The sequence below is a fragment of the Aethalodelphis obliquidens genome, unplaced genomic scaffold (genome assembly GCF_003676395.1).
Source record: "Aethalodelphis obliquidens isolate GAN/ISIS:26980383/991018 unplaced genomic scaffold, ASM367639v1 scaffold97, whole genome shotgun sequence".
In the NCBI taxonomy this organism is placed as follows: domain Eukaryota; kingdom Metazoa; phylum Chordata; class Mammalia; order Artiodactyla; family Delphinidae; genus Aethalodelphis; species Aethalodelphis obliquidens.
In genome coordinates, this window is record NW_020838041.1 from 2437965 (window position 1) to 2459941 (window position 21977).

Consider the following 21977-nt stretch of genomic DNA (forward strand, 5'->3'; position numbering starts at 1 on the left):
AGTCATTCCAGGGCGTGGCTAAGGTGGGTGTGTGCATCAGTCGCTGGTAGTACTCTGCTTCCTCGTGAATGAACGCCTGGGGGCCCGGCCACACCCGCTCTCTCCCGGCCCCTGCTCGCCCCTGCTCGGGTAGGAGCTCTGCTCCACCTGCCGCAGTGCCGGCTCAGCAATCTCGGGTGTCTCTTGCATAAACTCAGCAGATCATTTACAGCGTGGTAAGAGCCATGGATATTCCTAGAGCATTTCTTTCCCTCCACCACGTGCTCTGGGGCTCCACCCCGCCCCTCTCCGCCCCACCCCTTTATCATCCAGCGGTGTTGGTGTTGTTTGGTTCCCCGGGCCGGTCGTCAGCAAGCAGGATGGGGGCAGGAGGTGCTGTGGACCCACTGAGGCCCTGGAGCCCCCTCTTCCTCTCCTGGCCTCAGGATGGCGAGACGGCCCCCTATGGCTTTGACAACCAGTCCAAGCACTGCCTGCAGCATCTGGGGAAGCACTACCAGCTCCAGACCCGAGACCTGCGGCCGGGGGACGCTACCCTTTACCGGGTCAGGGTGCCGGATGCCGGCGTCTCCCGCACGGAGCTGGAGGCCAGCGGTGAGCGGTCGGCCCTGCCGAAGTCTGAGTGGGGGGCGCCCATTTCGGTTCCCTTGCGGGGGGTAGGTGAACGTGACATGGCCCCCCTCACAGCGGGGGAGAGGAACGGGTACCCAAATGGTTAAATTATGATGATGCCTTTTCAAACTCTTGGTCCGAGGTCTGTGTTCTTCTGGTGCTGGGCTGGGCTCCGCTGAGGGTCTCAGACATGGGGTACCTGGCTCTCGCCTGGCTCACAGGCTGTCCATAGCCTCCACTCACTCTCAGATCAGATCTGCCTAATTCTACGGCCTCCTCTCGGATGTGGGTCCTCCCCTCCCACGACCCCCCAGCGAGAATCTCCACCAGGTCGGCCCGCTCCTGCCCTGTGCAGACCCCTCCCCTCCCTGCCTCCCATGCCCACACCCCACCGGCACTGTCCCTTCCCCCCTCATCAAGCTCTGTCCCTTCCCACTGCCACTCCCCCAACCCCTGCCCCAGCGCCTGACAGCTCAAGGGACGTTGGAGGGAGGAGAGGCTTGGGGCGGGCAGGTAGGTCATAGAGTCGGGCTAAGTCAAGGTGGAAGAAGGAGCGGGTAGACCTCCAGCTGGCCTGGCGTGGTGGACGCGGAAGGGGGCAGGGATCTGGGGGCAGCCAGACCAGGCTGTGAGTTCCATCTGGACCATGTCTTAGCTGGGCAAGCCATATAACTCGTAGAGCCTCAATGTTCTCACCTGTAAGAGGGAAATAATAACACCTGCCCTGGAGGTGGTTGTGAGGATTAATCAGACGGCAGGCGTAAAGCACTGTGCTCAGCCTGTTGGCTTCCTTTCTGTACCTACCTGCCCCCAGATAGAACGGTCCGATTTAGAATTCCAGAGCCCGAGTCTGACTGTTCACAACCTAATTATAACTCCTCACTTTATGTGGGGAAACTGATACCTGGGGCAAGGAGTGGCCCGTCCAAGGTGACAGGGAGCTGCGGCTAAGCTGAGCTCCCAGCGCCCTGCGTCGGGTCACACTGTGTCCTGCTCCCCGGCAGCCGTCCTGCCCCAGGTGGTGGTCCCGCTGGCCTGTGCCCACTGCGGGGAGCAGGGCGATGCGGTCCTCGAGGCCACTCTCTCTGACCCCTGCCCCGGCACCACCTGGCATCGCCGGCACCGGCCGCTCCAGCTGAGTGACAGATACGAGGTGTTCGTGTCCAGTGATGGGCTGACCCACTGGCTTCTGGCAAGAAGGGCCTGTTTCTCAGACGTGGGCCGCTACTCCCTCGGCACCAAGCTCCACGCCTGCGGCGCCTGGCTGGTGGTTGAAGGTGAGTGGGCCACGCCTGGTCTTTCCCCGCCTCTGCCAGGGTGGCGAGACCTCAGGGCCCAGGAGGGCGGGAGGAAAGTGGGGAGGGGCTTCTGTTGCCAGTCCCCTGCTTTGGAGATTCCTCCTCCCCGCAGAGAATGAGGAAGGCCCCCTAGATCTATTCCTGACACCTGCAAGTGCAGGCCCTTCACGGCCAGCCCAGCGCTCCGCAGTGGCATCTGCTCCACTGGGCACAGATCCAGGATGGCCCTAAGGTCCTGGACAGGGCTTGGGACAGTGGCCCAGGTCCACTAAGGATGAGGAGCCCCTGGGTTGGGCCAAAGGACACCCTTAAACTCCCCTAGGGTTCTGGGTTCAAGGTCATCCTAGGAAACTGTAAATCGGACATTTGTGAGGCAGGCAGTAGGGCAAGTAGATGTTTTTATAAACCAGCCACCCGCTCATGGCAAATGGCTTTTGGCTCTGTAGTTTCTCTAAAACTCCTCCTGAACTACCTAGCAAACTGGGGTGGCCTCGGATACAGGACTGGGGGAAGTGATGGTGGGGTTTATCCACCAACGAGCTGCCACATTCTGGCTTCCTCTGGAGACGGTCGGCTTGTTTCCCTGCTGGGGAAACTGAGGGTCAGGCAAAGCCTCTGGGGTCCGAGACGTGGCTCAGCCTGAGTTCACAGGTCTTTTCTCCTGTCTTTCTCTGGGGGCGTGACCTCTCACCAAAGCTGGGAAGGATAAAAGCCTTCTGACCGCGAGCACCGACCACCAGCAGCAGGTACAAGGAGCGCAGAGCCCAGAAGATTCCAGAAGCATCCGTGGCCAGCGGGGGAGACCCAGAGAGCAGGACCCCACAGGGAGCTCCCTCCAGGGGTCCGGGCTGGCTTCTGGGCTCACAGCCGGCCCAGACAGAGGTGGCCTGGGTGGGCGCAGCTACACTTTGATGGGGGGCAAGGAGGCAGCCGACTCAGCCTGGGGCCCTGGACTGGCAAGAAAGGGCTTTCTGGAAGAAGGGGGCAGAGCCAGTCCTCTTGGTGAAAATCAGCTCCATGGAGAGGGACGCAGGGACAGGAGCCTTCCAGGGGGCTCAGGGGAGGGCCTAGAATCAGGGCTGGGCCTCGCAGGGGACCAACCGCGAGGTCGTAGCAGCGACAGCGAGGGGGACAAATGCTCTGGGACGGCAGGAGGCAGGAAGGCTGGGTCCCGGCGTCCTCAGACTGGAGGGCTGGGGTGCAGTGGGGGAGGGAAGGGGCATGTCGAGGATCCCAGGAGTTGGCTGCCCAGGCTCAGTCAGGAACAGCCCTGGGACGCTCAGCTGGGACCTGGGACCAGAGAGCGGGCCCCGCGGGGATCCCAGGCTGGTCATGTGGGGTCTCGGTCAGAAGGGGAGGGGATGGAGATTTTGCAGGGGCAGAGCCCGGATGAGGTGGGGGGAGAGGATGGCCTGAGTGGGGAAAGGGGGAGAGGAGCGGCCGGGGCAGCGCAGGGCAGCGGGACTGACCTGGGGGACACCAGGGGCCGCCGCAGGGTGGGAGCTCCTGGGGCCCTGGAGCCTTCCAGAGGAAGAGGTTCTAGCTCCATGGCAGGCAGGGGCCCTGAGTCCTGGGACTCTCGGAAAGGTAGTGAAGCTGACCGTGGGGACCGGGGGTGCCCCTTGGGGTCAGGGGAGTCTCCAGGACAGACCTCTGAATGCAAGGACTTCCAGGGGCCACCGATATCTGGTGGCGGGAGCATCCCCGTGGGGCCCGGGGGTCCTGAAGCCAAAGCTGGGTCTTCACTGCAGGAGGCAGGTGACGGAGGCCCACGGGGGTCTGGGGATGGGGGAAGGGGCTACACAACCAGCCCTGCAGGCCCAGGGGGTCCCGGGGGCTGGGAAAGGGGCCCACAGGGGCTCAGGGGAAGGGAGGGCCCGGAGACGGCGGGGACCTTCGGCGAGGCAGAGGACGGCTCCAGCAGCCCCCAGGATTCCCGAGCCTGGACAGCCGGGCAGAGGGGAACAGGAGAGGCGGGCAGAAGAGGGTCTGAGGGCCCAGGCCCTTGGGATGACACACGGTCCAGCCCCAGCAAATCCGGGGCCCACTGTGGGCCTGGAGTGCTGGGGTCTGGTGGGGGGCAAGGGGGTGAGGGGGGCACCCAGGTGGCTGGGCTGATGGGTTCTGGTCGGGGAGTGGAGGCCAGAAGCCACAGGCTTAGAGGTCCTTTGGGCCCTGGTGGGACACTGGGAGACACGGATGGGTTCAGAGGTGCAGGGGCCATGGGGTCTGAGCCGGATTTCTGGGATGGGCCACGGAGCTCCAGGGAGAAAGGACCCGGAGGTGAGATGGGCTGCGGGGATGGCACGGGGCGAGGTGGCCTCAGGGCCTCTGCCACAGGGGCAGGACCACAGGGCTCGGGGAGAATAGGGCCTTGGGGTCAGACTGGGGATTACGGGGGCTTCAGAGCCCCGGGGGCTCTGGGGGCTTCTGGAGAAGGAGGCCATGAAGATGGCTCTGGGGCTTCAGGGCCTCTGAGGGCAGCGGGCAAAGTGCGAGATGCGGACGGAGCCAGGGGCCTTGGTGCCGGGGGCTCTGGAGACGGAGCCAGTTCTGGGGGTACTACCCGGGGCCCCCCGGCACGAGCTCCTCGCGCGGGGCCGGCCTCTGAGAGCCGGGGCGCTGATGAGTCTGGTGAAGTGCTGGGCCCTGGGCAGGGATCACGAGCTGCAGGGCCTCTGCCCGCCGGAAGCATGTCAGCCAACGGAGGGGCGTCGCGGGGTCTCGAGCCTGGCGCCATGGAGCCAAGGGGTGCGGCAGGCTTTAGAGGTGGTTCAGGAGGCCTTGGAGCAACGGGGTCAGGGGGTGAGGCTGGTTATAGGGGCGGCTCAGGGGGTTCTGGGGAGATGGGGTCAGGCGCTAAGGCTGCAGACAGGGGTCCAGCGGCTGGGCAGGGGGCGTTGGCACCTCAGGGCTCCAGGGCTGCGCAGCTGGGTGGCGGGAGGATGGGGGCAGGGTTGGGGGGCTCAGCAGGTACAGGCCAGGGTCTGGACAGCAGCCGGATGCCCGGGGAAAGGGGCAGATCCGTGTCAGGGTCCGCCGGTGGGCGTGGAGAAAGCCACGCTTGGGGCCCAGGCTGGGAAGACCAGGGGTCTGGCCAAGACAGCACAGGTGCCAGGGACCGGCCCCCAGGCTCCAGGGCTTCAAGCTCCATGCAGGAGGAAGATGCCACTTTCGGGGGGACCCATGAAGGGCCACAAGCCTCCTGGGGCTGGGAGGGGGCTCCAGGCAGAGAGGAGGCTGGTGGGGGGCAAAGCCCAGGGTTCCCAGATGGCAAAACTTCAGGTCTTGGAAGAAGCAGGGCTAGTGGCCCAGGGGACTCAGGTGTCCCGGGTAAGGGGACTTCTGCTGGGAGGGAGAATGGCTCCGCCCAAAGGCCTGGGGATTCGGGACGCCAGGGAGCCTGGGAGGGCCCAGATGGTCGCTCCGGCAGAAAAGGCTCTGGAGACGGGTCACAGGGGACCCAGGGGCCCGGCTCTCAGCTGGGCACAGGACAGAGGGGAGGAAGGGGCTTCCTGAGGGAGCAGGGGTCCCTGGAGGCTAAGGAGGATACGGCCCGACGTCCAGGGGCCCTAAAGGAGTACGAGGGCCGGGCAGCCAAGGAGTCAGGCAGGTCAGAAAGGAGGCTCGGTCCATTCAGGAGCAGGACTCAGACGTGGTCCAGGGTCGAGGTTGGAGCAGCAAAGAGGTGGGGAGCACATAAGGCCAGAGACCCGGGGGAACCGCCTGGAGCAGAGGACAGGGGATGCCCAGGGAAGGCCCCCAGCCGTCCCGGCAGCAGGAAAGCCGGCAAAGAGGGCGGGTCAGACGTCGGCGGCCAGAGGACGGACGCCACCCGGAGTCCCGGATCCAGACACAAGCCTGGCGCCGGCGGTTTCTCCCAGGAGGCGTGGGGTAAGTGCCTCTCAGCCGCCCTGCTCCAGGCGGTAGCCAAGGGGGGCTCCCTGGACACTGGGGCGCCTGGGCCTTTCCCAGACCCAGGAGTTTGTTGCTATCAGCGACCCCCATTTCCAGGGATCTCTTCCCAGTTCAGGAGGCCACCTCTTCCTCCTTGTGTGGGGGATGCGGGCTGCACGGGGCTTGGAGCCCTCCTGGTACCTGTCCTGACGCCCCGTGTCCAAAGCACTGGACTTGTTGAACTAACTAGCTGTGGGTCCCCCTACGTCGCCCTGTGTGACTTAAGGGCCCCTCATCTCCCTGGCCCCCCAGATCCCCTGCACCAGCCTGGGCTCTGCAGAGAAAACCGGATGGCCTGGCCTCGCTGGCAAGACGTGTGGCCTCCCGGGGTACGGTGGGAGGCTGGGCGGCAGGGGGATCCCTGGGTGCCCGTCCTCCACACTCCCCTGTGTCCCTCCAGGCCCTACAGGCCACTTCTCCCAGGGCCTGGCTGACTTGGAGGTGCAGCGCGGGGAGGCTGCTGTGCTCTCCTGCACCCTCACCAGCGACCTGGGACCCGGAGCCTGGTTTAAGGATGGAGTCAAGGTACCCCCCCCACACCTCCTTACCGGCCGGTTTGCGGGGAGGGATGAGTGAAGCAGAGAGGCGTAGAGAGATTTTTCACTCTTCCTCATACCAACGCGCCGGCTTGGAATAAACCGGATTTTTTAAGTGGGCGTGTCTCCCGCTCACCACTCCCTGTACACGCCCCTGGCCCTCCCTCCACATCCAAACTGCTGTCCTGACCCGGCACCTCTGGAAGTCTGCCTGTCCTTCAAGGCCGGTACGGAGGCCCCTCCTCGGCCCAGCCGACGGGCTCTCGGCTCCCTGAACAGCCCTCGACCCTCTAGCTGTCATCTCAGCGGGGGGTAGTCAAGGGCTCTGGAGCAGGGCCTTGGCGTCCACTGGACCGGGCTGACCCCAGTGCGGCCGCTCACTGCGGCCGTGGCCTCTGGCTTCCGCACCTGTAAAATGGGCTGACAGCAGTGCCCACTTCACAGGTCGTGGACAGTTGATGAGACACTGAAGGGGGTGACTGGCCCAGCCGAGCCCACGATGAGCGTTCAGTTCATTCCCGCAGTTGCCTTAGAAAAGACCCTGGCCCGCGGTGGGAGGGGCTGGACGGGGTGGGTGACGGTCCTCTGTGGCCTCGTTCCCAGCTCAGCGCCCAGGACGGAGTCGCCTTCGAGCAAGACGGGCTGGAGCACAGGCTCCTCATTGCCCGCGCAGAGGGGACCCGGGCTGGGAGGTACAGCTTTGGAGCCGGCGACCAGCAGAGCGAGGCCACGCTGACCATCCTCGGTGAGGCCCGGCCCTGCCCTTTCCTGCCAGGCGGGCTCTTGGCCGGCGACACACACCACTGCTGAACGTCTGGCCGTGTCGCCAGCCTGCAGCCCGTGGCGATCTCACCCTCGGTCGAGGGGATGGTTTAAAAAGCAACCACACGCTCCCCATTCCTGTCAGCACGTCCTCAGAGAGGTCCGGCCCCGTCTGTCCTGCTGCAGATGAAGCCTCTGGGTCCCTCCTGCCCGTTCTCACGAGGCGGGGAGGGGGCTGTGTGTCTGGGCCCTTCCCTCCCTGCCCCCAGGTGCCCGGTGCCCACCGTCTTTGACTCCTTGTGCCCTGTCCTCTCCCCAGAGCCCCCGGTCATCGCTCCCGACATGATGGCGAAGCTGAGGGAGCCGCTGGTGGTCAAGGCGGGGGAGCCAGTGACCATGAAGGTCGCCTTCCAGAGCTGCCTCCCGGTCCAGGCCACCTGGAGCAAGGACGGGGTCAAGGTGGCCGGCGGCGACGGCGGAGGGGCCCAGGTGGCAGTGGGGGACAGCTCCACGCGGCTGTACCTCCCCAGCACCAGCAGGAAGGACTGCGGCCAGTACAGCGTGGCTCTGAGCAGCAAGGGCGGCTCCCTGCGGGCCGAGCTCACCCTGCAAGTCCTAGGTGCCAGCCTGGCCCCAGCCCTGTCCCCGGCCCCGCAGAGCCCTCCCTGGCAGCGGGGCGGGCCCTGGGGGGGTGTCCCTGGTATTAACCCTCACGTGCATGCTATTTAAGACCCAAAGCTACCCCTAGCTGTCCTCGCCCCTCCTCGGACTGGGGGGAGCCGGGCCATGTGTCTCTGCAGCTGACACACCAGGCCCTAGGGGTGTCGCTGAGTCGTGCCAGTGAGGTGGGACTGCCTGTGGGCAGAAGGCCGCGCCCATCTGGGCTCGGGGCTGGTGCATTCTGTGTCACCTTCCGGGGGCGTGCATGTCGGGGGTGGAGACCAGGGACGCCTCGAGGTGATGCCCACCCAGGACCTCCAGCCCCGGGCAGCCTCGTCTGCTGATAGAGGAGCCCAGCGCCCCTCCCCTGCGGCCCCTCTGACCCCCCTTCTCCTCTCGGGGCTCCCCAGACAAGCCTCAGCCCCCACAGGGCCCCCTGGAGGTGCAGGACGGCCACGGGGCTGGCGTCTGCCTCTCCTGGCGGCCCCCGACGGATGACGGGGGCCAGGCCCTGCAGCACTATGTGGTGGAGAGGCGGCAGGCTGGCCTCGGCACTTGGCTGAAGGTGGGCGAGCCCCCTGCGGACAGCACCACCTTCACAGATGCCGAGGCGGAGCAGGGCAAGAAGTACAGCTTCCGCGTGCGGGCCGTGACCGCGGAGGGGCCTGGGGAGGCCCTGGAGTCCGACGAGGTGCTGGTGGCTCCCGAGGGTGAGAGGACAGCCCGGGGCCAGGGAGGGAACGTGCCGGGCTCCCCACTGTGCCCAGAGACCGGGGGCCACCAGCCAACATCCTGGGGGTCTCGAGGCCCTTCGAGAGCTCTGTGAGAGCCTCACCCCAGCTCCTGTGGGGCCTGGCGGCCAGATCAGCAAAGCAGGATGTGCGGGGTCTTCTCCAGGTGTGGCTCTGCGGGACGGGGGCGGACCGGCAGAGCCGCTGTCCCAGGCCCCTGGGATGGACCGGCGTCGTCCTCCATCTGCAGCATCTCCCAGGGCCTCAGGGCTGAGGGCCTCAGGGCTGGCTCTAGCCCCCAGGCCACAGTGCTTCTCTGTTTCCACCACTCTTCCCCCAAACTTCGGGCTGGCTCAGACCCCTGACACCCCAAAGAAGGGATAGCATGTGGCTGGCCCCAGATGCCCGCTCCTCCACAAGGACCCCCCAGGAGCCGGCGCCTCTCCCAGCCCCGGACTGACCAGCACGCTCTCTGCCCCCAGTTCTGCCCGGGCCCCCTCCCCCGCCAGCCATCCTGTCGGCCTCCAGCCAAAGCATCACTCTGTCATGGACGGCACCTCGGGGCCCGGGCAGTGCCCACATCCTGGGCTACCTGATCGAGAAGCGCAAGAAGGGAAGGAACACCTGGGTGGCAGTGAACCAGCAGCCGGTACCTGGTGAGCAGCCTGGCGGTGGTCTGCATCGTCCTGGCCTCCAGAGCCTCCCTGGACCCCCGGCCCGAGATGCTGTAGCAGCATCTAGCCAGATCACTTTAGTATGACGGTCTCGCTGGCGGTGGTTTACCTCCCGGGGCGTTTGGCAACATCCAGCAATTTGGGGGTGTCACACTGAAGGGGGAAGATGGGGGTGGCCTCTCGTGTGAAGGGACTGAGATGCTGCGGCATGTCCTTCGACACCCAGGGCAGTGCCCTCCCCCTGCCACCCCGCCCCTTCCCCAAACAAAGAACGGTCTGGCCCAAAGCCTGGTTTAGCAGAAGTCTCACGCCGCGTTTCTCTCTAACGTGAGCTTTCTCATCCGTATGATGACGGGGAGAAGTGTCCCGGCCCCCTGAGTAGCTTCCAAGAAACTGCTTTCTGAGCCCAGAACAAACTCAGAAAAGCCCAGGCTAGTAGGAGAAAGAGGGGTTCAGAGCTCCAGGCAGTGTGCTGGGTGCCAGGCTGTGCCCCCCGGAGCCTCGGCCTCCCGTCTCTGGAAAGAGGGCCATGGACTGAGGACACCTTCTGTACCTACACTGCTGAGTGGTTCCGTTTTATTGAAATAGGACAGCAGCTCTAAGGCAGAGGGAACCAGAGCCATGAAGGCATTTGCCCGAGACTTCCCAGCACGTTAGCGGCAGAACCAGACAGGGATTCGGACCCTGAGACCCTGAGCACACGCTTCTCCCCTTGGAGAGGACGAGTCAGAGCCGGCTGGGGGCTGGGGGGCAGGGAGGTGTAGGGCCAGGCTGGTCTCGTCCAGGCACTGCCCGGCCCCATCAGGCGGGACTAATGTGGGTGGGCTTCCCACAGAGAAGAAGTGGACGGTACTGGACCTGAGGCAGGGCTGTCAGTACGAGTTCCGGGTCACAGCCGTGGCCCCCTCTGGCCCCGGAGAGCCTGGGCCCCCATCGGATGCCGTCTTTGCTCAGGACCCCATGAGTAAGCGGAGTGCCAACCCGGGAGAGGGTGGTGGCCGTGGCATGAGCAGGCCAGGGCAGTCCCGAAGGAGACATCAGGATGGCTGGGGGATAAAGGTCGAAAGGCCCTGCGGGCGAGGCAAACCTTAGGGGCCCCTGGAGTCTTACGGCCCTACACTGAGACCAGACAGGCCCAGGAGCCAGAAATGGGGATTGGAAGAGCGCTTCCCCAGGTCAGCCCGCTTACTTGGTCCCATCCTGTAAGCATCCCCCAGTGAGGGGACAGCATCCCTACAGGGAGGGGGTGGTCGTAGGGGAGCCTCGCCATCAATTCTCCATCCAGCGAGCATCTGCTCATCGCCACCGGCTGGGGGCTGCCGTTGTGTCAGGAACCAGCTGCATCCTTGGGACACTTCTGGTCTAGAGCAGCATGACCTGTGGTCCACATGTCCACGACAGGCAGCCTAGGACATTTCCAAGCCCTACAGAAGAGAAACCTGCCCTGCTTTGTTTGATCCAAATTTCCCAAATTCAAGCAGAGAATACCTGTTCCACGAAACACCTGTCAAAGCACCCCTCCGCGGCCTACAGCTGCTCTTTGCGCCTCTCCTGAGCTCTTACCCTCATGAGCCCGCTGGTGACAAGCCCTGGGGGAGCAGCGCGTTCCTGGCCCTTGTGGATGTGCCAGGGGTGTCCTTCCGTGTCAGCCGGGGCCTGGGGAAGTGGCCGTGGGGCCTGGAGAGACACAGGGAGTCTGGGGGGCTGGGTGCCTAGGGATTGCCCCCAGGTGGCTCCCCAGGTTTGAAGGCCAGAGCCCTGGACCGCCGTGCAGCCTACAGAGCCCTTTACACACCTCACACCTTTGTTCTGAAACCCTTGTGGGTGGGTGGGCCTGTGCTGTTATCATTCCCATTTTACAGGTAAAGAGCACAAAGTATGGACTAAGTACCCAAGGCAGTCTTGACTAGGAGCTTAATGCTCACAACAAAAAGAGAATTCTAGTCTTCAGGGATGTTGGAACCTAAGGACTCATCGTTGAAAACAGCAGATTGGGGGAATTATGGAAGGACAGTTAGGGGAAGGGGGTTGGCAGGTTGGCACGTGGGTGGAAGGAGTCGGGGGAGGCTTCCCGGAGGAGGCGAGCTGGGATGGGTGGTGCAGACTGAGGAAGAGTCCAGGGTAGAGTAAGGGTTTGGGTTCCGGCGGGTGCTTTAGCAAAGCCTGGAGGCGGACCCCTAAGTGAAAGCAACCCCCAGCCGCCCGTGGGAAACCAGTGAGTGGCCACCGAGGGGCCTCCCTCAGGAGAGGTGATGTCGCTCCTGACACCCCGTGGTGCCTGGCCAGGACCCCCCGGGCCCGTGAGGGATCTCCAGGTCACGGACACGTTGCACGCCAGCATCACCCTGAGCTGGGCCCAACCGGACCCCCAGGACGGGGACGAAGCGCTGGGCTACGTGGTAGAGCTGGGCGACTCAGCCAGCCCGCAGTGGAGTCCGTGCCACGCAGGCACCGTGCCGGGCACTACCTACACGATCAAGGGGCTGCGGCCTCGGGAGGGCTACTTCGTGCGGGTGACAGCCGTGAATGACGGGGGCCGAGGCCCGCCCACTGCCCTGGACACGGTGGTGCAAGCCATGCCCGTCAGTGGTGAGTCCACCTCCCTCCTCCAGCCCAGGCCCTTCCTGGGGAGGGCCTCTGAGCTGCACCCATGCGCTAGCTGAGCCGGGACCCCCACCCCCACCCCAGCTTAGTGAAGTGTCACGTCTTGGGCGCCTAGTAAGAGCAGGGCACTGGGCCAGGCAGGCCCTTTCAGAAACGCATTTTCATTGTAACTCATGAAAATCCTACAAGGTCAATACTATCCCCAATTTACAGATAAGGAAACCGAGGTCAGCAGTCCACGGCCCTGGGCCGTACCACTGGTAGGCAGCAGAGCCCAGGTGCCAGCCAGATGACTGACCCCAAAGCCCAGGCTCACTCCAGAACTCTTTGCTGCCTCCCCAGCGTGGCCTGAGAAGGCCGGCTGCCTCTCAGCTCCCGAGTTCACGTCAGTGCAGAAGATGCCCCCATCCCTGTTACCCGAAGGTGGACTGTCTTCCCCGGGGGCGTTAACTGCTGGAGCAGCTGACCTGTCTTTGGCCCAAGCTGACACTGGGCCATCCCAACAGACCCCAGCTGTCCTTGTGACGATGAGGGAGACACACAAAGAAAATCACCCTGAGTCTTTGGCCGCAACCCAGAGCCTGTCCTGGCTCTGCCCCAAATCCCAGGCTCTGGGGCCACTTCCTGCCTCAGATGGGTAGTTGTTTCATCTGCAAAACACAAGAGCTGGGCTAGTTTCTCACCATCCCCCTCCGTTCCAGCCTGCCCCTAAGGCTGCCCCTGACGGCTTCCCTTTCTCAGCCCCCATCCCTCTCCCCCCTTCCCCAGCCCTGCGGCTCCCGCCAGGATTCCCCCCCGGCCCCCTCTCCAGTTCCTGCAGGGCCCCCTGTCCAATGTCCAGTGGGGGTTTCAGCATCACTGGGCTGGCCTAGCGTCTAGTCCCCCTGCAGCCCTGCCTGGTTGGTGACCAGGGCTGGGGCCCAAATGCAGAGGGAGGTGACAGGCCACCCCGTGTGTTCCAGTCTGTCCCAAGTTCCTCATGGACGCCAGCACGAAGGACTCGCTGACGGTCAGAGCTGGGGACACAGTTCGTGTGCCTGTCCACTTTGAGGTGAGCACATCTAGTGGGCTGCAGCAGGCAGTCTCAGCCCTGTGGGCCTCCTTTCTTCCCGGCTCCTTTCTGGCCCCTAGTCAGGGACCTGCGCTTGTGCTGGAAATCAGGCCGCAAAGAGAAGGGGAGGGGAGGGGAGGGGAGGGTCCTCCTGGCAGGGACAGCCCTCCCCTGGAAGCTGGGTGGCCACTCTGCTCCTGTCCACGACGCCCTCTGGTGGTGGCTTTCGGTACTGCACCTCTAAACCCTCGCCCCGTCCCCTCCCCCCCCCCCACTTCTCCACCTCCTTAGTCTGGGAAGGGTTCCCTGCAGCGGGCTGATGCCTCTTGACTTCAGAATGTCTGTTGTGAGAGTACGTAGCCTGCGTTTGTACGTGTAGTACAGCAGCCAGTGTGGTTAGAAGCACAGGTGGCTGGATTCAAATTCTGACCTCATGGCTCACTAGCTGTTTGACTTTGGACACATAACTTAACCTCTCTGTGTTCCGACGTCCTCATGTCAAGAGAGGGTATTCATAGTAACTTATCTCAAAGGGTTGTTCTGAGGATTCAAGGAATTAATACTTGAAAGGACATAAATAGTGCTGGGCACATGGCAAGTGTCCAGTATTATTACTGTTGTTGTTGTTAAAATCATCATCATCTGCCTGGGAAACTCATAGGTGGTGGAGTCAGACCCAAACCCGGACCTAACTCTAAATTACATGTTCTTAACTATTAGACCATAATCATGACGATGGTAATGATGACAAAAGTATTTAAGACACACCAGGTGTTTGCTCTGTGTTGGGCCCGTTCGTATCGTTAGCTTCTTGGGTCCCCAGACAAGCCTGTGAGGTAGGTCACTGTTAGCATCCCCAGGTGCCTCTGACGCCCAGAGCTGAGGGTCTCATGGGAGTTGGTGGTGCAGCCATCAGGCAGCTGGACTGGTCCCCCACCCTGGTCAGGGTCAGGCCACCATACTCTCCCTCCTGGACTATTGCAGGGACCCCCCAGTCATACCCCCCCTTGGCACCCCAGCCTGGGCACCAGGGTGGTCAGCACTCCCCTCCCACGAGTCCTCCCCACTTCCGCCCGCCCTCGCTCCCCCAGCCCTGTGAAGCCAGATCTAATTCCTGGTTAAACCTTACAACAGCGGTTCGTGGCTCACAGAATGAGACGCAGGTGTCTGTATGGGTGTGATGTGCGGGGCCCTTAACGTGTTTGCAAACCCCCCTCTGCAGCCTCCTCCCCTTTCCCCCCACCCCTGCTCCCCCCGTGGCTGTACCCAGATGCTCCTCTCAGGATGCTCTTCTCACACTTACACTTCAGCCCAGCTCAAAGCCATCGCTTCCACGAAACTCCCCTCTCACCTCTCCTTCCTCTGCGTCCCAGGCCGCCTCCATGCCGGACGTGACCTGGCTAAAGGATGGCTTGCCCTTGCCTAAAAGAAGTGTGACCTCCGTCAAGGATGGCCTCACCCAGCTCCTGGTCCCCGCGGCCAGCCTCGCTGACAGCGGCCTCTACACTGTGGTGCTGAGGGGTCCGCGGGGGGAGGAGGCCACCTATAGCTTCCGCCTCAGGGTGGCAGGTGAGGCAGGCCCGGGCTGCGGCTGGACACGGCTGGGCCGCTCCCCAGGGCCTGGTCACAGGTCTGCGGGATTCCACCCGCCTGGGTGTGCCCGTGACCACACCCTGACCCTTCTTATGCGCCCCAAGGGAGAAAGGAGGAGGGGCCGGGGAGAGGGGTATCACTGTCCTTCTCCCCGGGCGGGGGGGGGGGGGCGGTTGGGGACAGTTAAGCACAGCCCTCCCCGGACCTCTGTTGTCCCTCATTTCGGGTCAGTGAGCGGAGACAGTCACCACCATCACATCACTCCAAAGAGCGGTGGCAAGAATTGTCTGTGGTCCTCCCCTGGGATAAAGATGGTCTCCCCCAGCCCCAGCCCCGGAGGGGTTTCTGAAACACAGAAATGATGGGCAACTAACAGCGAGAGCTCTGTAACTTGGTCTTATGGAAACCCCCATTCTGCTCCTGTGTCATTTTACTTACAAGACAAAGTGAATTAAAATGAGTCTTTTTGGAGGTTTCCCACCCTCTAGCAGTAACTGCAGAACTGGCCCAGTTCTCTCTGGCTCCAGCCCCCTGCCTGGCGAGACCGTGTCTCCAGGGCCCTGGAAGAAGTGGGGACCACGGGCAGGTCCTGGGGACCTGGAAAGACTCAGGGCCCTGGGCAGGGCCAGGCGGGCACTTCCGGCTCCAGCCTGACCCCTCTGTCCCCGCAGCGCGCCCACGGGCCCCGGGGCCCATCCTCCTGCGGGAGGGCACGCTGGGCTCAGTGATCGTCGAGTGGGTGCCGTCCCCGGACGAGGCCGACGGGAGGGCCGCCCCGCTGCACTACACGGTGCTGACGCGCTCCTCCCCGCACGCGCCCTGGCGCCCCGCGGCCGAGCGCCTGCACACCTGCCGCTTCACCCTGGTGGGCGTCCTCCCGGGCCACGAGTACCACTTCCGCGTGGTGGCCAAGAACGAGCTGGGCGCCAGCGAGCCCTCGGACACGCGCCAGCCCTGGGTCGTCCCGCGGCAGCCGCCAGGTGAGCTCCGCGCGGACAGCGGCGGGGACCGGAGGCTGGGAGGGCGGGGACAGCCGCCGGTCCATCGCTCTTCCCACCTCCCGCGCCGCCCACCGGTACCCGGGTCCTCCGTGTCTGCGATTCAGGGTGGGTCCCGCTTCTTCCGCGGGGAGAACGCGAGGAGCGGAGCTGTCTGCGGGTCTTGGGTGGCCTCTCGAGTCAGTGGCAGGCGAAAAGGTAGACAGAGACCAGTGGTTCTCCGAAAACAGAGTCTTTTACAGTCAAATAGACGCGAACCTTCAAAGCAGTTGCCAGAAAAAGCAGACCGTGAAATCAGATGCTCGTTCTCTCACTTTCACGAGTTTCTAAAGTAGAAAAATGTCTGAAAGGTTCCACACCAAAATGCTAGCTGCGGTCATCGGTAGGTAATTGGCTGTGCTCGGTTTTTATTCCTTCTCCTTTTGATTTCTTGTATGTTCCAATTTGTCCACACTGAGCATGTGTTAGCTTGTAGTACAGAAAAAAGAAGTCCAAAAATTATCTTAAGAAAAGGATAAAAAATGAGTAGAGCAGCCTTGGGGCCAAGTTTGCAGGTGAGACAAGGCAGGAAGGTCCAGGCAGTGCCCGAGTTCACCAGGGGCTTGGGACTCGCTGCAGCCCTTCTCTCTTTCTGACCCTCCTCGCCTGCCAGTTTCCACCGCAGACAGGGTCACGGCGAAGGCTCCCAGCTACCAGGAGCCCGACCTGAGACAGAAGCCCCGCTTCCTGGTGGGCCTGCGGACCCACCTGCTGCCCCTGGGTTCTGAGTGCTGCATGACCTGCGCCGTGCGGGGCTGGCCGCGGCCCCGCGTCACCTGGTTCAAGAACGACCAGAGCCTGGCAGGCGACCCCGCCGTGTACAGCACCGACCTGCTGGGCGTGTGCTCCCTGGTCATCCCCAGCGTCTCGGCCGAGGACGGTGGCAAGTACAAGGCGGTGGCCGAGAACACACTGGGCCAGGCCATCAGCACCGCCACCCTCATCGTCATGGGTGAGACGCTACCCGACAGGGGGGCGAGCTGGCCGGGTGGGGGCGGGGCGAGGAGAACCAGAGATGCAGCTCCCGTCTGCCTTCAGGGAGTCCTCAAGGGGCCCGCCCCCTTCTAGAGGGGTGGGCTGGAGTCAGGACAGCGCGGTTCTCCGCCTGGCTCTCCATGAGCTCTGTTATTTAACCTCCACCTTCGGCCCTCCTGGGGCCTTGGTTTGCCCATCGCAGTGGATGAGATCACTGGTGAGCAGCTCTTGGCTTGAGGGGCTCCGTGCCACCCACCTAAGCTTCCCACAATGGCCTCGCGACCCATTTTGAATGAGAGAGAAAGAGGCTTCTTCTCAGTTGCACCTTCATAAATATGCCCAGAGAGGGACACCTAGTGCCCCAAGGCCACCCTGGTTCTCTCATGGGTATTCCCCAGTAAAGTAAATAATGTGTGTTAATAAGAAAACTAGCCTTTTTTTTTTATATTGCTAGAGTACATTTCTTTTATGTTTTTAATTTTTATTTTATATTGGAATATAGTTGATTTACAATATTGTGTTAGTCCCCAATAGTATCTTATATTTTGAATAGTTAAAAAAAAAAAGTAACTCCTAAACATTTTTAATTAATCGGGATTGACCTTTGTTCAGCAATGGCCCTTTCAACCCGGGAAAGGAATGTTGCGAAGTGCCCAGCTCGTGTGCACACCTATCGTTTGGGGGAGGTTACGGTTCCCCACGGGGCCAGGGAAGAACTTTGCCCAAAGTTGGGGAGCACGTGGTGGCTGTGGATCTGAACCCACACGCCCGTGGCAGAGCCCCGAGGCCTGACCCCCTGCGGTGTCACGTTGACCTTCAGGACGACAAGCCGGGATCCTGGTCCTCTGTGTCTTGCAGAATCTAGCTCTGAGCCCCAACACACCCTGGAGTGCCCCAGCCCGTCCCCACAGCCTTGGAATGAAGGCAGATCCTCGAAGGTTCACTCCTCACACCGCACTGGCCTGGGGAGGCAGTCCCAGAGGATGCAGGATGCTGGCCGTGCCCAGAGCCCCAGGGAGAGGGGAGTGAGTGGGCTCCTGGGGAAGCTCCTCCCGGAGGGCATGGAGGCTTTGGGGAAGACAAAGAAGAAGCGAGCATTCAGCCTCCCAGCCCCAAGCTGAGTCACTGAACAGGATGGCAGCGAGCCTCCTGCCTGGGGGAGCAGAGGGAACTGGATGTGTCTGCAGGATGGAGGCCAGATCCCTTGGGGGGAGGTCAGGACGGGCTGTGCCTGAGTGACCACAGTGAGGGGAGAGCACGGGGGCCCGAGGACCTGGGCGGGAGCCAGGTGTGTGTGTGTGTGCTGGGACAGCTGCTCTCTGTATGTTGTTTCTTTATTAAAGCATTGGCTAACACTGGCAAACCATTTGCAAGTGAATTTGGGGTCTGCACGCTGGGGGGAAGATTCCCAGTGCAGAGCCTCTGTGCCAGGCTCCAGCCAGGGGTGGGCTTCTGGCTGGAGGGAAGAGCTGGGTCAGAACCGGGCTCTTCTGCATCCTGGGGCTGTGCAGTCAGTTCCAAGGGTGGGAAAGCTGGGAATGTTCTGAGGGTCTGCGTGGTGGAGAGACAGCCCCTCACCCCCCACTCCCGCCCCGCCCCACCCCGCCTGAGCCCGTGTCTCCTGCATGCCTCTGTCTGGCCAAATCCTGCTCAAAGCCAGAGGCTTCCCTGGGTGGAGTCTGGGCTGGGAAGTAACACTGCTGCGCAGGCTCTGTGGGCCCCAGCTTGCCCCTCCACAGTCCCACTGCCCCGTGTCACCGATGGGCCCCGTGTCACAGACAGGACGGGATGCTGTGTGACCCACCACCTCCACCAGAAGCTCTGGTTCTCCTTCACCTTCCAGGCCTGGCCCCTCAGCCTCCTAGGCTCCCGGGAAGTAATATGTATCAAAAGCTTTAACATGTATAACTCTCTTGATGACGCAGTAATTTCATGTCACTGCACGTATTGTTATGAGGGCAAAATAGGGACTTTTTCCGAAAAACAGAAACGGAGTTTACCACCAATAAACTCTGCATAATTTCCACTTTATACCTCAGACAGAAGAAAAATGATTTCTAGAGATAAGTTCTGAGATGCAAGAAAAGATGGTCAGCAAAGATATTTGAAAATATTTGGGTAAACAAAAAAATGCTGGCTGCAAATAATAGTAATAATATCTACTAGGATAGACTAAAACATTGGACAAACATTAGGTGCAGTTTAGGAGAAGAGTGATCAGAGGTGAAATATGCTAGAATATTATTATTCTTAAACTTTTGCACCCATTAACAATAACTGGAGTTAAGCCTAAACGAATAGGTTCTGAGTGTATAGCTTCCAAACAAAGTATGGAATGAGAAAAATAACGGCAATCAGTCAAAAAGAGGGCAAGTAAGGAGGAGGGGAAAAAGAGGAGGGGGAGGAGGGGGGCAAAGGAGGGGGGAGGGGAGAGGAGGGGAGGGGAGAGGAGGGAGGGGAGGGGGAGGGGAGAGGAGGGGGAGGGGAGAGGAGGGGGGAAGAGAAACAGAACTCCTGGGACAAATACAAATAAATAGAAAATATATCAGTAATCACAATAAATGCGAGTTAGATTCTCCAGTTAAAAAAATCACCAGACTAGATTTTAAAGAACTAGCTGTATCCTGTTTGCTAAGACACACTTAAACACAGGACCCAGAAAGGTGGAAAGGAAGAATGAAAAGGATATTTCAAGTAAATACTAGCCAAAAAGTAAAACAAAAACAAACCCCCCGATATAACTACATTATATGTAGCACATAAATAATATTAAAGCGAATGCCATTACTAGACATAAACGGAGTCACTGCAAAAGGTTAAAATGTTTACATCACCAGGAAAGTATAACAATTCTGAACTGGCGTGGACCTAAAAATAGAGCCCCCAAATATAGATAAAAATATAGCCACAAAACATCTAAAGCAGAAATGGACAGATATACAAGAATAATTAACAAAATGTATCTTTAAACAATTAATGATTCAAACAAATAAAAAAAATGGAAAAGAGGAAAACATTTAGAACTGAATGATAAATAAAATGAAAAAATGAAAACTACACACAAAACCCGTAGGATCCAGTGAAAAGCAAATGCAGAAGAAAATTTATAGCTTATACACTCACTCTGAAAAAGAAAAAAAAAGCTCTAAACCAATAAGAGAAGGATCTGTGAGAGACAGTTTCCCAGCCTCCCAGCTAGGTAGGTCATGAGACTGAGTTATGGCCCAGGGAACAAGGGCCAAGTGGTGGGAACTACTTCCCGGGCTGCCCCCTTAGGACTGGCTGTGCAGGCATCCCTTCTCTCCCTTCCTTCAATGCCCAGCTTGATGCCACGCATTCTTGTAGGACCCTGTAGCTCTAGAGGTCGGTGGAGCCACTGACCAAAGGACCCCTCACTCCTGAATTCTTCCAGGGAGAACAAGTCCTCCAGACCAGCCCGCCTTGGGCTGTGATATGAAAATTAACCTGAACCATATTAAGCTACTGACATCTAGAGGTTGTCATGGCATTTAGCAAATAACTTTTTAATAAATGAAGTAACTTTTAAAGAATAAAGCAAATAACTTCTTTAAAATGAAACAAAGTAGAATAACTTTAAAGAACTTAGAAGACAACAATGAAAGGCAGAAATTATAGTAGTGTGTAAATTATTACACATTTGTAGAAAGGGTCATATAATTCTAAGGTTGTCTTTTTGAAACGGCTAATAATACTGAAAAACTTCTGTTATGATTAATCAAGGGAAAAAAAGAAATGGCAAAAATAAACATTAAGAATGAAAAACAGGACACATTACAGATTCGGCAGAGACAAAAGGTACTATTAAATACTTGATGTTAAGACATTTGAACATTTCAACGGAATGTGTGAATTCCTAGAAAAAAAAAATCATTTACCGAAACAGACTCAAGAAGAGACAGAAAACCCGAATAGTCCTATATCATTGAAGACATTCAGTTGGTCGCTAAGCATTTTCCCACAAAGAAAACAGCCCAAAGTCTGGTAGGTGAAAAGTCCTTGCAAATGCATCAGGAACATTTATAATATTTTTTTTTTTTTTTTTTTTTTGCGGTACGCGGGCCTCTCACCGCCGTGGCCTCTCCTGCTGTGGAGCACAGGCTCCCGAGGCGCAGACTCAGCGGCCATGGCTCACGGGCGCAGTCGCTCCGCGGCACGTGGGATCTTCCCGGACCGGGGCACGAACCCGTGTCCCCTGCATCGGCAGGCGGACTCTCAACCACCGCGCCACCAGGGAAGCCCAACATTTATAATCTTAACCAACTTCCCCAGAGACTCGAAAAAGAAGGGGGACTCTCCACCTTATTAAATAAGATTAGTGTAACCTGATGATAGAACCACAGGGACAGTACAAAGGTGGAAAATTATAGACCAGTCTAACTTATTAACGTAGACGCAGAATCGTTAACAAATGTTGGAGAGCTGAATCCAGCAGGAGGGGAATGTTCGTACGTCACAACCAAGGTAGGTTTGTGCCAGAGCTGCAATATTGGGGTCATATTAGGAAAATGATTCATGTAATTCGCCACATAGATAAAATAAAGGAGAAAACCACACAATCATTTCAATAGATGTACATGAAGGATTTAATAAAATTCAACATCCAATGAGAAGTTTGAGAGTGTTACAAACAGACTCCGGAGCCAGGCTGCCTGGTCTTGAAAGCTTAAGGAGCTCTGTAGCCTCCAGGAGCTTCCTTAATCTCGCTGGGTTTCGGTTTCCTTATTTATAGAGATGAAGATAATAATAATAATAATAATAGTACTTTCCTCATAGGTGTGTTGTGAGGATTAAAATAATGTATGTATGAAAAGCATTTAGAACAATCCTTGCACGTGTTAATACATTTGTTATTACATTAGTGATTTTAAAAAAACAAAAACAAAACTCTTACAAACTAGGAAAAGAAGTAGACATCCATAAAGGCCATTTACAAAGACCTGCAGCAAACATCGTAATTGATGTTGAAATGTTGAAATCATTCTCTTTAAAATCAGAAGCAAGACAAAATGCCTACAGTCATCATGTATAGCTAATAGTGTACTGGGGCTCCTCGCCAGTGCAAGAAAAACAAGTAACTGTGTAGGAATTGGAAAGAAAGAAACAAAGCTAGCATTACTTGCAGATGATAGGATTGTCTATACAAAATGCAGAATAATCTACAAAATATACAAATTAATAAAAGAATTCAACAAGTGTTCTGGATAAAATAACCGAATACATTTGTATTTCCGTAAACAGCTCGACTCAACTGGAAAATGTAACTTTAAAAAGATATCATTTAGAATAGCAACAAGTAAAATACCTAGGAATAGAGCTAATAAAAGATGGATAATGGAGAAATTATAAAACCTTATTAAAGAAAAAAAAATTTTAAACCATAGGATTTTTTTTTAATAAATTTATTTTATTTTTTATTTATTTATTTTTGGCTGCGTTGGGTCTTTGTTGCTGCGTGCGGGCTTTCTC

The 21977-nt window shown here is 58.8% G+C and overlaps 1 protein-coding gene across 1 annotated transcript; it reads left to right on the forward strand.

Moving 5' to 3' along the window:
• The first annotated feature begins 359 nt into the window (after positions 1 to 359).
• Positions 360 to 16727, forward strand: IGFN1 (immunoglobulin like and fibronectin type III domain containing 1). The gene is made up of 14 exons (XM_027096000.1): positions 360 to 594; positions 1617 to 1889; positions 6268 to 6392; positions 7007 to 7148; positions 7485 to 7784; positions 8236 to 8535; positions 9039 to 9212; positions 10066 to 10194; positions 11517 to 11819; positions 12797 to 12885; positions 14259 to 14454; positions 15150 to 15458; positions 16129 to 16467; positions 16693 to 16727. Exons 1-14 carry the CDS (start codon positions 360 to 362, stop codon positions 16725 to 16727), a joined length of 2949 nt encoding a protein of 982 aa, XP_026951801.1.
• Positions 16728 to 21977: the final 5250 nt, after the last annotated feature.

Coding starts and splice junctions, on each gene's coding strand:
- IGFN1 (XM_027096000.1), top strand. CDS start 360: ATGGGGGCAGGAGGTGCTGTGGACCCACTGAGGCCCTGGAGCCCCCTC. Junction 11,820..12,796: donor GCAAGCCATGCCCGTCAGTG/GTGAGTCCACCT, acceptor CGTGTGTTCCAG/TCTGTCCCAAGTTCCTCATG. Junction 16,468..16,692: donor CGCCACCCTCATCGTCATGG/GTGAGACGCTAC, acceptor TGCCCATCGCAG/TGGATGAGATCACTGGTGAG.